The following is a 16,758-nucleotide window of genomic DNA, read 5'->3' as shown; positions in this document are numbered from 1 at the left end:
CTCTCCAAGTCATGTCCACACCAGGACATAGCCTCTAAAGAGTATATAAACCCCAGAACTGATGTCATCTGGGAGACAGCCTCTCCATCCATGCTGTCCCCATGGGGGGACAGCCTTTCCTTTCATGCTGTCCTCCCAAGGAACTGCTCCCTATCTTGCTGTTCTACCTTGCTATCCTCCTGGCCACTCTCAACATTACTCTCTAAATTAATAAATCTCTTTTTTGTTTTTAAGCTAAGTTTTGGAGTGTGAATGTGAATTCATGTGAATGGACAACTATTGCTCTGTGATTAGCTGTGTGACCCCCCCACTTAACCCAATTGGCCTAAATTTTCACATCTGTAAAATGAGCTGGAGAAGGAAATCCAGTATCTTTGCAAAGAAAACTCCAAATGAGGTCATGAAGAGTCAAACATGACTCCACAACAGTATAGAATATGAGAATGTTAGTGCTGAAAAAGACAATGCAACCTCTGCATTAAAAAAATGTCCATCAGTATGTAAATCTGACTTAAGTAGTACAAGTGGACAATGAGTTGAGCCTTAAGTTCAAACAAAGAGCTCTGAGTGAGATAAACTAGCTTTGGGAAATTGAAAAAGCTCTTTTAAGGACCCAGAACTTCCTATAGAAGAAAAGGGGAGTCTTTTATAATTCCCTTATCCTACCAGGGTTTCTTTATGGCAATGGAACATGTAATATGAGTTCGTAAGAATTAAAAATTAGGGACAGCCAGGTGGTTCAGTGAATAGAAAGCCAGGCTTAGAGATAGATGGTCCTGGGTTCAAATCTAGCCTCAGATACTTCCTAGTTGTGTAATCCTGGGCAAGTTACTTAACCCTAGTTGCCTAACCGAATACTTAGTATGGATTCTAAAATAGAAGATTAGGGTTAAAAGAAAAGAATTAAAAATTAATATTACACAGAGAGCAACAGAGAGAAACAGGGAAGATGTCAGAAGGCCACAAAATATACCCAATGAAGAACATCAGAGAAGAACTGGAGTAAAAGATCTCACTGGGCATTTGATAGGAAAAGAAGATAGGCTAGTCATGAGGCGGAGGTACAGGCTTGAGTCCTCCAGTGGTACCCTCAAAATGTTAGCATCTCCAGCATGTTCAGAGAACCCCCTGTGATGAATTTATAGGAAGACAGCAAGAGTCTCACAGGCTAGACAGACATGGATGGGCAATAATGTGCATTTTTGGAGGGAACCTCCAAATTAATAAATTCACAGATCCATTTGAATTTTTGAGGAAAGGAAGGATTAGAGACAGAAAACAGTGGAGGGGGGTGGCTTTGGTAACTTCTCAAAGCAACTCTCTAAATTTCAGAGTAGTCACTAGTCTCTGTAGGGAGAGGTTCCCCTTGTCAGTTTCTTACACTAACCAAATTGGTCTGGTGAAAAATTTATAATAATTATGTGGGATTACAGGTTGATATGTAAAACCTCAGTGTAAATGTTATAAGGACATATGCTTTTTTTTTTCCTTTTGAGAATATTTAGACTTGAATGGAGATAGCTTTAATGAAAAAAATTTTAAAACCCTTATCTTCTGACTTAGAATCTATTATAAATATTAATTCTAAGGCAGAATGAGCAATAAAGTCCAGGCAATTGAGATTAAATGATTTGTGCAGGGTCACACAGCTAGGAAGTCACTGATGTCAGATTTGAATCCAAGTCCTCCTGACTCCAGACTTGGCACTCTCTCCACTGTCCTCTCTAACTGTACCACTTTATTGAATTCTTGAAGATGGTTAATATGCATTTTAATGAAAATAAAAGCATTAAGCTTATACACGCTCTACAGTGGTTTTTGGTTCTTTGTTTCTCATAAAAAATAATATTTTAAAATAAATTAGACATGTCCCTAACCACTAGAAAGATGATGAATTTTAAATACAGAAAGAAATTTTCAGACATAACTAAAGTGGGAATTTGTTTTGCCAGTCTTTGCAACTAAATATCAAGAGATTTTTGTTTGTTTGTTTGTTTTGTTTTGCTTGGGGTGGACAATGGGAGAAACAAATTAATTTTAAAACAATTTGTTGCTTGAAAAACAAAATAATAAATTTCATTGGTTATAAAATTCTTCAAAATCATAGAACATGCTTTATTTATTCAGGTCTGAACTCATGAATTCATTGATATGAAGAACTCCTGGTTTGGAAAACCACTGATTCTTGGGATTCCTGGGACACCGAGAGGTTAATTTATTTGCCCATGGTCATACAAGCTAGGATGTGTCAGAGACAAGTTTTCTCTGCACTGATCTTGGTCTCATATTCATTTTGTCACACTGCCTCATAAGGTTATTATTATTAATAAGAGCAGTCCTCTTCCCTCTACCCCCAAAGTAACAATGATAGGGCATACCCTCATCTACTCTCACTTGTTTCTATATGACTCAGATATATCTTCACTCCAAATCATCCCCTTGGCTTCTGATACATAAGTCACTTAGACTCTCAGAAACTTTTTAAGGGCATAAACTGCATTATTTAGTCAGAGATTTTCCTTCTCTGTTTTGAAATCACAAATCTTGATCAACCCCCTCCCCCCTACAAACACATAAGTGAAACTTTTTAGCCTTTCTTGGATACTTGTAGTCCAGTTTGTATAACTATCTTATCCTTTCTATTACACTTTAACTCTGAGGGCAGACACTAAATTTTTTTTTTTACAATTTATTTAATTGATTAAGAAAATTTTCCCCATGATTAGATTAGGTGATTCATGTTCTTTCCCTCCCTTCCTCCCACCCACCTCGAAGCCAACACTCAATTCCACTGGGCAGACACTAAATCTTAACCATATTTGTATTTCTGTTATTACATCCATGAAATCTCAGATCATGCCAAAAAATAAGTGTGTAGGCACTGAGCAAAAAATAAAAATAAAACTCTTTCCTAAAGAAATTTCGACCCAAGTTATTATTTAGAAAAACATATGACTCATTGAAATTGTACAATACTTATCCATATTTTGAGAGGTGGGAGAGGCACATAATAATGTTTAATCCAATAAAGTCACTGAGAAACAATAAGTTCAGGAAAGCAATTTCTATAGGGCAGTGTGTAACATTAAATATTAACCAGGCACACTTTATTATTGATGACATTGTTATTTATACTTTATTAAAAATTGATCAGCTATCTATTATTTTCCCTAGTATCAGCCACAAGAAACCACAAAAACATCTGCATTAAAAATTAGATCATTCGATTCCCCTTTCCCTCTAATCTCCCCATATCTAGACGAATCTTCCTAACTCCAGGCCCCTGGAAAACTTAGCTGCCTCAAAATTATCCTACTACTTTCTCTCTCTCTCTCTCTCTTCCCCCCTTCCCCCCCCTCTCTCTTCCCCCCTCCCCCTTCCCTCTCTCTCTTTCCCTCTCTCTCTCCCTCTCCTTTCTGCAGTCCTCCCCTTCTCTTTGTTCATTGATCTCGAGCTATCTTTTTCCCCCTCACCAAAGCTCACACCTCTTCTCTGCCCCGCCGCCATGTACGGCTTCTTGCAGAAGGGAAACTCTCACAACCCTAGCCTAGGTGAGCTTTTCTACCAGATAGGCGTGGAAAAGCAGAAGGATATTGCTACGTGTCATATTTCCCTTCTTCATGGGTCTCCTCTCACCCCACTGCATCTCTCTTTTATTTATGCCTTCCGCTTCTCCTTTTAGTCCTCCCTCCCTGAGGCTGCTCTTCGGCCCATTCCCCAATTCTGCGGCTCTCCCACGCTCCAGGTGGTCACTCCCTGGTCCTGATTGGTGGCCAAGGATCTTCCACCTATCGCCTTCCCTCAGGCCCTGCAGCTGCCGCATTTGCTACATGTTACACCTTTTTAAGCACGCCCTGCGCTCCCTCACTACCTCTCTCCGAGCGCCCAATTCCCTCCCTCTGCACAGCTCCTCCTCGCCTGGGTCGGGGTGACCCCTAGCTAGCCCGGATCCCCAGGTGGATATCCGGGCTGCGGACCGTGGGTCGTTCTAGCACTTTATGCAGAGGGCTCCCGGGGTGGAAGTCTGTCAGACTCCCGACACCAGATCACGGAACCTTCAGGGCGGTGGGGAGAGACTGCTCTGCTAATTGTGCGGGGAGTACGTGGTGGTCTTTCCCCAAAGTCATGGTCATGTAAAGAGAGGAGACCGCGTTCCCTCAGGGCCCTCTGCCTTCTTATCGTCCCTATCCATTCAATGCCTCAACTACGCTCCAGAGGGAGATTGTCTAAAATCGTTAACTCCACATCCAAGTCTGCGAAGGTCCCAGCCGCCCGAGGCTCAACAGCTTTCCCTCAACAGTCCACAATACCCAGCTCCTTACGGCTGCTGGTGACGGAAGTTCAACCTTTGGAGGAGCGAAACACGCACACACTAAGGGGGAAAAGCGGTTTGCACATGTTCGCTTTCTCCTTGCTGGAGCTTTTTAGCGGAAAGGTCGGGTTATCTGCAGAGGCGCTAGAGAGGAGGAAAGAGAAGGCTGCTTGGGGGGCTCCTGTCTCTTAGTAATGCCCAGGACAGCAGGAGAAGAGACGGTGCTGCTGCTGGGGGCAGGACTGCGGTATAGGGTCTATTCCTCTTAAAATTTACACAGGTTCGCGACCTCGCACATCTTCAAACCTAGGTGGTCTCCATTAAAGCAACACCTCAGCCTGATGGCTTCTGCTCTGAATAGCAAGATTCACCAACCCGGAGCTTGCAATGGCTCCAAGACAGCTCAGCGCAGTGGCGGTGGATCGAGAGAGGAGTACACCCAGGAGATCCACGTGAAAATGTGCAAGAAGATCGCCCAGCTCACTAAGGTAAGCTAGGCGTGTGCTCGGCGCCCCGCCCGATCAGGAGTCGGGGCTCCCTCCCCGCGGTGCTCCGGCTGGGCGGTCGAAAGCCGGGGGCAACTCTGCCAGTCGGAGCGAGTTCAACCCCTTCTTCAGACGAAGCAAGCACGGTGGAACCAGGGCACAGAAACTTTGTTTCAATGAAATGCTTGCACTAAAAGGCAGCCAACAGGGCTCGGTGGACTGTATTCTCCATCCTTTGGTACCTCACAATTAAGGGCAATAAGCGTCTGTCCTACTATAATGAAAACAGCGGGTAGAAATGGGTTCCTTCCAAAGGAAACTGCTACAGTGTGTCTTTAGCAGATTGTTGGATTTGCAGGGGTTTCCCCAGTAGTATAGGGACCTGAATGGTATTGGATTTTAGTTTCTGTTTGTTTTAATATATTGCCAGCTCTGCTGAAATATTCGTGCCTGGAATATTAACACTTAATTGAGTTGCAGTACATTACTGTTCCAGCCATGTGGATTGTTAAATATTTCATCCATCCATCCACTCAGCAAATATTTGCTGTCATTTGTTGAGTACCAACAATGTACTAGACGAGACATTAAATGTAGGTATAGTCCACCAGGATTACACCCTCCTTGAACAAGTACCTTCTGGGTGAGCATAAATGTGGAAGGCACAGTTTAGCTCAACCTAAAATTCGTGGTATTAGAAAAGGACCTTGAGAGGTCAACTAGGCTATTTCCCAGACTTCATGCCAGTGCCATCACTAGAGGCCCCCTGGATTGCTAGAACTCTGCCTAAAGAACATCAGGCAGAGGACTTGGGTTCACATTCATGTTCTTCTACTTAGCACTTTGTTTCCCTGAGGATGTTACTTACCCTTTATGAATCTCAGTTTCCTCATCTGTAAAATGAAGGATTTGAACTAGAACTAGTTGATCTCTATTTTCTTCCTAGCTGAGCCACATCTGACTTAGGTTATCCATCCCCAGTGATTTAGAACCCTTGTCAGAAAATCCTTCCATATAAGTAACCTAAATTCTTTTTAGTGGACAAGAAAATTTTGCATTGCCTATTATTAGTGAAATTGGCAAACATCTGGTTAGTCTTCTTTTGTACTTGGGATTCAGATGGAATAGAGGATAGAGAACTGGACTTAGAGTAAGGAAGAACTGAATTTAAATTTGGTCTTGGACACTAGTTGTGTGACCTTGGGCAAATCATTTGACCCCTATATGCCTCAGTTTCCTCAATTGTATAATGAGCATAAGAAGAGTACTTACCTCCCAGAGACGGAATGGATATTTGTTAAGCACTTAGCACATGCTCATAGAGAGATGCTTAATAAATATTTGCTTGCTTCCTCCAAATTGTAACTGTAACCAGCTTTGGCTAACAAGTTTTCTCCAGGAGTCCCCTACAGAGGCAATCCATCCGAATAGGATCATGGATTTAAAGACCACAGTGGCCATCAGGTCTAAATATTCATTTCACAGATGTGAAAACAGACACCTACAGGGGGCTTGTAAATCACACAGGCAGTAAGTGGCAGAGCCCAAACTCAAATCCTGGGTCTTCTGGTTCCATTTCCAGCAACCTTCCATCTCTTTCTCTTACCTCATGGTTCCGAAGCTCTCTCTCTTCATGACTCCCATCGCTGTGCAAGGCTATCTTCCTCTCCATTCCTGGTGGATATTTATGGGCCAACACCTTCTTGGGGGATAGATTATTCTGGTTATAGAACAACTGCATCACAAAAGTGAATCTGTCCTTCTGGCTGTTCTACTGCCCCCCAGTTATATTATGCCCTCACCTGAATTTGCTCCAAGCATATTTTAGCTAGTTTTGACTATGTTCATACTAGTTTAGCAGTTTGTTTTTGTTTGTTTGCAAAAGGGATTAAGTGATTTGCCAAGGTCACACAACTAAGAAGCATCTGAAGCCAAATTTGAATACAAGTCCTCTTAATTCCAGGCCTGGCACTCTGTCCACTATGCCTCCTAGCTGCCCTGGTTAGCAGTCTTAATAAGCATTTATCAAGCTCCTAGTATATAGTGGGGATCATACTGCTCACAGACACAAAGACAAACGTGAAACAGTTCCTGCCCTCAAAGAGCTTTCATTCCAACAGAGGAAACAATATATACATAAATAGGTATATACAAAATACATACAACACAGTGATATAATAACCTTGAAAGGGAAGGTAGAGGTGAAACCAAGAAAGATTTTATTCAGAAGGTTACATTTGAACTGGGTCTCAAAGGAAACCAGAGGTCAAAGAGGACTTGAGGAAGGAATAAATAAATGCACACAGGGCATGGGGACAACCAACTTCTTTCTATCAAGAAACAAAGATAGGGAATAGAGTATTACCTGGTATGGGACAGCAAGAAGGCCAGTTTGGTTGAGCTGTAGCATTCATGGAGGGAAATGAGTGAAATATGGCCTGGAAAGGAGGATGCCACAAGATAGTGAACAAATTTAAATGACAGAGGAGAGTATATTTGATGCTGAGTGGAGGGTGGAGGTAAGGATAGTGGCATGATCAGATCTTCCTTTTAGAGTCACTTTGATTAAAGTCACTTTGCTGGTTATTTGGAGAATAAATTGGAAGGAGTAGGGACTAAAAGCAGAGATTCTTTAGGAAGATATTGGAATAGTCCAGAGATGATGAGTGCCTTAGAACGCTATATTAATGCAAAATGTTGTTATTGTTTTGTCTAAATTGTATATTCTTTTGGCACTAATCTGTTTATCAAGAACCAACTCACCAGCTACTACTATGTACAACAACACCAGCTACTATTATGTGCTTTATTATGTATAACCATGGCACTTTGAAATGATAGTCAACTGACCTGGGAATAGTCCGATAAATATATTTCTTATGTAAAATTTCCAATATGTCAAATGTTTATTCTTTTCTTTGAGAAAATAGTTCTGTTTTAAGAGCCTTGTAGACAGGCGAGTCTGAGACAACATAGTATAAAGGAAGAAACACTGGATTTTGATTAATGGGAAATAGGTTATGATCTATTGTTTACTACTTGTCAGTCAGATATCAAACATTTAAAAGCTCCTGCTTTGTGCCAGCTACTGTGCTAAACAGTGTACTTTGTATGACCTTGAGGAAGTCAATTCATGTCTCTGGGTCTCAGTTTCTTCATGTGTAAAATGAGGATCTCTAAGATCCCTTGCAGCTCTAAGACCTATGTTCCTGTGAAATACACAGTTGCATTCTAAGCAGTTGCACTCTGTAATGCTTCATAGATAAGGTAACGAATGCTGATTTAGAGCAATTTTGGGTCCTAATGAAAAACAAGATTCCTTGACTAGTCCCAGTGGAGGAGAGAGCATTTGGAATCTGACAAGGATTTGACACAGCCACAGAAGAAGTTAAAGGATGTGCATGCTCCAAAGCATCATAGGAGATTCCCTATTGCAGAACTGTAACTATATATTCCCTCCACATGCTACTATTCCTTTCCCCTCTCAAATTCCCACTTTTTTTTTTTTGCTGTTTTATTGATAGCCAGAAGGGACACCCACAATGATATTCCTTTGTTCCAGTTTTATGTTGGGATAGAATAAATGTATTGCCTCTGGCTTTCCCCTGTACCTCCAGGATAGCTTCTTCTAGTATAACTGGCTTCATTTCTTCTGATATATCTTCAGCCTCTCCCATTTTTTTCTTTTACCATTCCTCCTCACCCCAACTTCTCAGGTTTCTTATGACATTACTGTACTCTGGCTCTGATCCCAGACTAGTGAGGCCAGGAACAAGTGCCTTGTACTGACTTTCCATTTTCTAGGTGGCAATGTGGGGGGAGGTGTGTGACTCTGTGTGGTGACTCTTTATGTTAAGACACCTCAAAGCTTTCTGTTTAAATGGTTCCTTTAAAAGATTCCTTCGGAAAAGGCTATTTCCTTAGTATGAACTAATTTTGCAATCCCAAACTCTATCAGATGAGAGTATAAAAGTTACTGGTTGTTAAAGGGACCAGTGAACCAAAATATTAGGATTAGTATGTCCAAAGTGGCTAAATAATTTCAGAAGCATATTGCAGATGTTTTTCAGTCTTCTTTCCAAAGGGAAAACTCAAAGGGAAATTTCTGATTAAAAGTAGGGAGAAAGCAATCAAAGGGTGTTTACATAGAACAGTAGTGTCATGCATTTAAGCCCTTTCCCCTCTCTTTCTCTCTTTTGTGACTCCTGCAGTGAATAGAGAAAAAAGGTAGAAATAATTCGGTTATATAAGAAGATATTGTCTAAATCCTATGATCTGTGGGCTGCAGGTGATCTCCTAAGCAGTTACTATTATTTTCTAGTGTGTTCATAAGCAATTCTAGACTATAATGAAAATTCAACAAGATTCCTAGACTACTCCCAATTTGATTGTTGGGCCATTAATGGAGAGGAGGGCATTTGGGATCTAACAAGGATTTGACACCATAGCCAAAGAGGAAGTTAGATTTATCATTCCTCCACAGATACTGAATGAGATGATGAGAGATTAGGAATTTAGGTGATTAGAGTGCTCTTAGTGACAATAAAAAGCTGGTGATTGCCAGAGGATTCTTGCTTCAGAATTTTTAACTAGCAGTTGTGAGAATTTATGAGGGATTTTGAAACTAAAGTAGCCTGAAGCTGTGAAACAATAGACAGATCAAGAAAATGTTTTTTTTTCTTCTCTAATTTAGGAGAAACAAGGTGAATTACAAGAAAGCATGCTAATCTTTGAATGAAATGCATGATGGAATTAAAAGAAATTAAAATGGAATTAATGGAATTAATACAAGAATTAAAAATATTGTTAGTTGTATCAAGGTTTTATTCAAAGTTTTCAATAGAGCTTTTCAAAATGTAATAGCCTTTAATGTTTTAAAAAACTTATTGAAAGCCTTTTGTTTCTTTTTCAGCACCATTTTCATTTTCTTTTGCTTGTTTTTTAGCATCCACTTCATTTTCAAATATCCTTCTCCCCCATGGAGCCATTCTTTATGAGAAATAAAAAAGAAAAGGGAAAAAAAGCTGTTAAGCAAAACCAACCAACACATAAATCAAGTAAAGTCAATGTTATACACCCACAATCTTCCATTTCTGCACAAAAGGGAAGGAAGTAGATTTTCTCATCTCTTCTCTGGGGCCAAGCAAGCTTGGTTGTTATTATATAGTACTGATGTTCATTTTCACCCCCATTCACATTGTTCCCTGATTCTACTTACTTTTCCTCCATATCAGTTCAACAAAAATTTCCCATGTTTCTCTGAATTTTTCATATGATGCATTAATTGGCACATTATATTCATGTACCATGATTTGCCTAGCCATTGGGTGACCACTTTGTTACCAGTTCTTTGCTATCATGAAAAAAGTGCTGCTGTGAATATTTTGATATATATGGGACTTTTATGTCTTTGGCTTCCTTGGCATACATGCCTAAGGGATCTTTTGTTCAAAGAGAATGAACATTTGAATTAAATTTCTTACCACAATTCAAAACTACTTTATAGGGGGCAGCTGGGTAGCTCAGTGGATTGAGAGCCAGGCCTAGAGATGGGAGGTCCTAGGTTCAAATCTGGCATGAGATACTTCCTAGCTGTGTGACCCTGGGCAAGTCACTTAACCCTCAATTGCCTAGCCCTTACCACTCTTCTGCCTTGGAACCAATACACGGTATTGACTACAAGACAGAAGGTAAGGGTTTAAAAAAAAACAAACTACTTTATAGAATGTTTTGGACCATAGTTAATGTTCTTAAGATGATCTGTTTTAAGAAAGTTATTTATATACTAAAGAAGAAATATTGAGAAAATATCCTGTTTACTCAGTTAACCCATGATGTCTGTCTTGAAAATTGGTTGCTTGGACCAGGGAATCACATCCATTGCATTTTCAATCATCTACTCTAGGCAAAGTACTTAGGAAGAAAGGAAAAGACTCAAGTGCTGAATTTGGAAGCCTAGAATTCATCTTGTTTCACATCTCCATTTTTATAGAAGGAAGGAGAGACAGTAGAACCAGAACACCATGCAAGTGGGAAACATAGAATCAAGAACCAACTGTATTCTTGTCAGTTAATAATGACTTAATAACACCTTAAAACATTTGTAAAATGTGTTTAGAAGCATCTTCACATTTAACAAGTAGGTGTTTTTATCCCCATTTAAAAGATTAGAAAACCAAGGTTTCTAGCAGTTTTGTGACTCTAAAGGCCTTAGAAATGGAAAGAATTTAGTTCTTCTAGCAAGTCAATTCTTGTAGTCTTCTAAAGTTTTGTAATAGAAACTTTACCTTTGAAACTACATCTTAAACTTAGAATAGGACTTCTTTTGGTGAGAATTAAAAAAACACACCACTTAGTAGTCTTTTCCAAGCACTATCTAAAACTTAGACATAATAGATAGACAATAGAAAAATGACACAGTCTTTACTTTCAAGGAGATCATATTGTAACAGAGGAAGAGACAGAAAATATAGGAGTATTCAGCTGTAGGACAGATGGTAAAGCCTAGCACAACATGACACAGAAACAGGGCAGATGGTAAGGCCCTTTGGTTAGGAGGGAACAATGGTAATACAAATGGCAAGGCTATAGGCTCATCCCTTTTTTGACCAGGAAATATGCACAACATTCAGCATCTTGTAATTGAAGATGAAATGCTCATTCGTTGTGGGCTTGTAGATGAGCTTATGGTACAACGCCAGCCCCAACCTCCCTTCTGCTATCCTTTGCCCTACTCTAACCATCCTCAGAGCCCAGGATTTTATGAAACTTTGAGATCTTATTATAACTGAAATCTATTTAGCATCCACTAAACCAAGAAATAAATTATTTTAGTCAATCAGGAGAGATTGTTGAAGATGTCATATTCAACAGGGATGTACAAAAAGAAGTTCAAAAGTTCAGTTTACCCAATTAGACAATTTATCTGGCTTACCACAACTTTGGGATTCAACACGCAGGGCAAAGAAATAAAAATGGAATATATAGATAATATAGAACTCTACCTGCTTTTGTCCACCTTTGTCTTTGTCCACCTCACTCCCTCTTCTCCATGCTCTTTCTTCTTCTTTTTTAAAAACTCTTATTTTCCATCCTAGATCCAATACTGTGTATTGGCTCCAAGGCAGAAGAGTGGTAAGGGGGAGGCAATGGTGCTTAAGTGACTTGCCTAGGATCATACAACTAGGAAGTATCTGAGGTGAAATTTGAACTCAGGAAATCCCATCTCTAGGCTTGGCTTTCAATCGGCTGATCCTCCTAGCTACCCCACTCCATGCTTTTTCAAAGCCTACTCCCCATGTCTGAAATGCTCTTCTTCATTTCAACTTATTAGTTTCTGTGGTTTCACATCTCTGCTAAAGTTCCACCTTTTGTGAGAAGCCTTTTCCAGTTCTACTTACTCTCTGAGATTACCTCCAATTTGTTCTGTATATATCAAGTTTGTATACAGTTGTTTGCATGCTGTCTCCCACATTTGAATTATTATCTTTTTTTGCCTTCCTTTGTACTCCCAGTAATTATTCCCACTGTTTAGCACAGTGTCTGGCACATAATAGGCATTTAATAAATGCTAGTTGACTGGCTCATTGATTGGAATGAACTTTGAGTGCAGAAATTTGTTTTTTAATTTTTCTTTCTTTCTTTGAATCTCAGCACTTATGTGACTAGCACATAGTAGGCACTTAATAAATTCTATTTGACTAACAATAGTGCAATATTCAGAAAATACAACATTATTTTCTCTTCCAATTCAGTGACCTTTTTATTAATGTATTTTATCCAAATAATATGTACAACTAGGAAAGAGTTTAAAATGGACCACAAAGGTGATCAAAGTATTAGAAAATAGGATCATGTTTTATTTTTTTTCTTAAAGTTTTGATTATAGAATAAAGATGAGATTTTGCTCTGGTGTTGTCCTTTCTTTGGCATTTTGGAGGTCCCTTTTACCACTTTTCCTCTGGCATTTGCCAAGATTGAAATGACTTTTACCATTATATCTCACAGTTTGAGCAAGGTCTTTCCAGAAATGCTTCTATTGGCATTTCCTGGGGGTGTCTAATAATTTCAGTCACATTACTGAGGTCTCTAACTTATTCTAGTAACTTTCAATGAAGGCAATCACATGATTAGAAATTATGTTTAAAATGAACTGAATCCACTTGCTCCTAGAGCTTACCGGCTAAACAAGTTTACTCAGGTCATTTCTTTGAGCTCCATTTTTTTCATCTATAAAATGAAGATGACAATGTGTGTAGTACTTTCCACAAGGCTCTTGGGGAGGTGAAATTTCGTGATGTAGTTAAGGTAGTTAGATGGTACCGTAAGTAGAGTGTTGAGTGTGAAGTTAGAAAAGGTAGAGGAAGAGAGACCAGCCCCCCTAGGACCTTTGCCTAGGAGGAAAGGGAAAGATTCAGGGTCTAACCTTTACTTGATATGTGACCCTTGGTAAGTTACCTAACCAGCTGTCTGCCTTGATTTCCTATGAGGATAAGTTTTTGGGCAGTTTTAATTTCATAATTAAGAAATTATTAATATTAGTTAACAATGATATGATCAACATAAATAATATTTGATTAATCAATAATTTTATTGATATTAGTAATTACTACTGGAAATAAGAAATAAGCTTATAGTTCCAGAGCATTTTACAAAAATCTTTACACAGGAATAAAAGAAAGAAATCCCTCCCAGTCTGTTTTGAGGATCAAATGAGAAAATATTGGTAAAGTTCTTAGCACAGTGCCTGGTACATTGTTAGCACTTAACAAATGGTTACTTCCTTCTTTCCTGTTAAGCTTTTTGTAAAGTGTATGTAAACATGAGCTTATTTCTAATTTCTAATAATTGTGACATGGAAAACTATCAAATTACATTTGTAAATTGGAGTCTGTATGTTAACTCTAGTATCTGTGACTGCATAGTGCTTGGCACATAATAGATGTTTAATAAATATTCATTGCTTGCTTCATTGGTAATAGTGGCTAAGCAAGCCAAAGATGTTTCCTTTTTAGATACCCTTCCGGAATTTTAGATTCTCTTATTCTAAGACACCATCTTACCCAATTCCCTCACTCAGTAGAAGACTAAGAGTCACAGATTGTAGCTCTCACTAACCTCTTCAAAAGTAATCACAATAAGAACCAGGTGAAAGAATATAGTACAAATCCACTCCTTTTGCTAGAAAAAATTGAAGTGAATGCCCTAGGCATAGTCAAGTTATCTCTGAATATATTAAGGACAAAATACATCAGTTCTAACAGGCATGAATAATTTTAAGCAGCAAGTGGGCATCACTCATGATTTGTTGTTGTTGTCTTAAATGAATTACGAATCTGTCCAATGAGAAGGGAGACCCGCCAAGGAGTAGAAAGCTCTGCCACATGTTTCTGATTGGGAATGTCAGGGAATTGTGTTGAGGCAGCAGTAATGAGTGCCTGCAGCAATCGAAGTGCTAGGCAGGCAGCTGACATTTGAGCACTGTGTTTTTATGGCATGTGGGTGTGGAGGTTTTTATTGCACTTACTGACTATTTCTACTTCACTAAAAATAACGTTATGCCTGCAGGAACATGCTTGGGTACATATGTTTAAGCAATCCTATACACGTTTATTTCAGAATTCTTGATATGAAAGAGGATAGTTCTGTTTTAGCCAGTTTCTAACATATAAAAATGATTAAATGATATGACATAGATGAACTGTGGCTTTTCACAAGACAACATGGTATTATATGAAATGATTTCTTCAAATCTTAAGGCATCCATGCTAGGAAAACTGAGCAATAAACACATATTACTTGAGAGCCTGCAATATGCTTATCATTTTCTGATGCCTATAATGGACTTTGCTGATAAAGAATCATCACAGATATAGATACCAAATTCAAGCTGCTCTTAAAATTGTAGTTCTATTTGTCATCATTATGGAATCTAAACTGGATCTAGATCTTAAAAATCACTAAACTATCCATCCATACTCTTTGACCTAGGAATACCACCATCAGGCTATAACCTCAAAGAGATTAAAGAAAGAAGAGTCCATATATATCCAAATATTTATAGCAGCTTTTTTCATACTAGCAAAAAAACAAAACAAAACTGGAAACTCCGATAAATTAGAGAATGACTAAACAAATTATGGTAGATAATGATCCACTCAAGAAGGAAATGGCAAACCACTCTAGTATCCCTTGCCAAGAAAACCTCAGGAGTAGCTTTGGTTCATGGTTTCACGAAGAGTAGGACAAAACTGAAAAACAATGACAAAATACAATGGAATATTATTGCTCCATAAGAATTAACAAAGCAGACAGTTTTAGAGAAAGCTAGGAAGGCCTCTTTGAACTGATGCAGAATGAAGTAAGCAGAACTAGGAAAGCAATTTATACAATGACAAGAGCATTATAAAGAAAAATAACTTTGAAAGACTTTAGAATTTGTAAGGGACTGAACATAAACCCTGCTTCCCATCCCCTACCAAAGAAGTAATGGATTTAGAATTCAGAATGAAATATACATTTTTAAGGTACAGATAATATGGGAATTAGTTTTTCTGGACTATGAATGCTTATATATTTTTCATTGTTCAGTTGGGAGAAGTAAGTTGGAGGGAAAGACAATAAACCTATGTAAAAATGGATAAAATAAAAATTTAATTCCAACATATTTAGATCATTTGAAAAGGACTAGAGGGAGATGAATGACCAGTCTTAGGAAGGAAAATATGTCCCAAAGGGAGAGTATCCAAAATATTCTCCATCAATTGGGAAGGGAAATGTAGCTAAAAGAAAGGAGAACTAGAAATCAAAAAGTGTTGACCAAAGACTTTCCTTATCTTCAACCAAAACATGTTAAAGAGTCATCATAAGAATAAGGGCCAGAGTGCAGGACTTGTTACATGTCAAGAAGTTGTAGATTAGAGTCCTGGGTCTGATGATATTTACAGTTGCCTCAGATCCCTAATGCTCAGATTTCCTGTCTACATACCAGGGATAATAATAACCTGCATTATTTACTTTCCAGGGTTGTTTTCGGGTGAGTGCTTTTTAAACCCTAAACTAATCTGTGCATGTGCCTTATTATTATTGGCCATTGCCAGGAACAACACTGTACTACCATTCCTTCCTGCCCCAAGACCTGAGACAGACACTGCCAGCTCTACCTTCTTGTATCAAAGGACACCCTAATGGTGAATGTGATAGTGCAAACACTGGAAATTCTTTTAGACATCATGTCTTTTGGTAAAATTATGAAAGAAAGCCCCATGAATACCTGGGGAATCATTTTGTAGCCCTCCACTAAAGAAGATCTTTCTAAAAGGAATTTATAATTTTTAATTATAAATTTAATATATAGCACTTTTAAAGTTTTGCAAGGTATTTGCTTCACAGCCTTGTAGTATGTATCCCTGTTTAACTGAGGAGGAAACTCAGGCCCAGAGAGAATTGAAATGACTTGCCCAGGTTCACATGGATAGGAAAGATCAGTGTTAGGACATGAATTCAGGTCCCCAACTGTTCCTTCCACTATAGCATACTTAGGAGGATAAAGTTGGATGAAGTCCAAGGAGCTCCAAACATCCTGTTGTGACCCATGTTATCTCCACACATGCATAGAAAGTAGTTAATCAAAAAAATCTTCCATTTCAAATGGTGTATGCTTCATTGATATTTTGGTTTCTCTAACAACCCCTGACACCAGAACATTTCCACTAAAACAAAACACTTATTTATAGAAACTATGGTATCATTTTATCTAAACTATGGTAAGTATCATAATGGTATTTGATTATTCCTATTCTCACCTTTGCAAAAGTTGTTATTAAATAATCTCTTTGAAATACCATTTTATACTGTTGTCAGCCTCTTGGGAAAGAAAAAAAAATCCAGCAAAAGCTTCTAGGATGTAAGTGAATAATATCCTCTCACAAATCATTGAATCATTAGTACTGAAGAACATAC

General features: G+C 38.6%; 1 protein-coding gene across 2 annotated transcripts in view; it reads left to right on the top strand.

The window, feature by feature from the left end:
• Positions 1 to 3,863: 3,863 nt before the first annotated feature.
• Positions 3,864 to 16,758, top strand: part of FAM184B (family with sequence similarity 184 member B) — a 116,600-nt gene continuing 103,705 nt past the window's right edge. For both annotated transcript variants that reach the window (XM_007496682.3, XM_007496680.3), the window contains exon 1: positions 3,864 to 4,800. In XM_007496682.3, the coding sequence (XP_007496744.1) occupies positions 4,654 to 4,800 (147 nt within the window). In that variant the 5' untranslated portion in view covers positions 3,864 to 4,653. The remainder of the gene's footprint in view (positions 4,801 to 16,758) is intronic.

Source organism: Monodelphis domestica, chromosome 6, assembly GCF_027887165.1.
Source record: "Monodelphis domestica isolate mMonDom1 chromosome 6, mMonDom1.pri, whole genome shotgun sequence".
NCBI lineage: Eukaryota > Metazoa > Chordata > Mammalia > Didelphimorphia > Didelphidae > Monodelphis > Monodelphis domestica.
The sequence above is the reverse complement of the archived record's forward strand: the minus strand, read 5'-3'. Positions and strand labels throughout refer to the sequence as shown.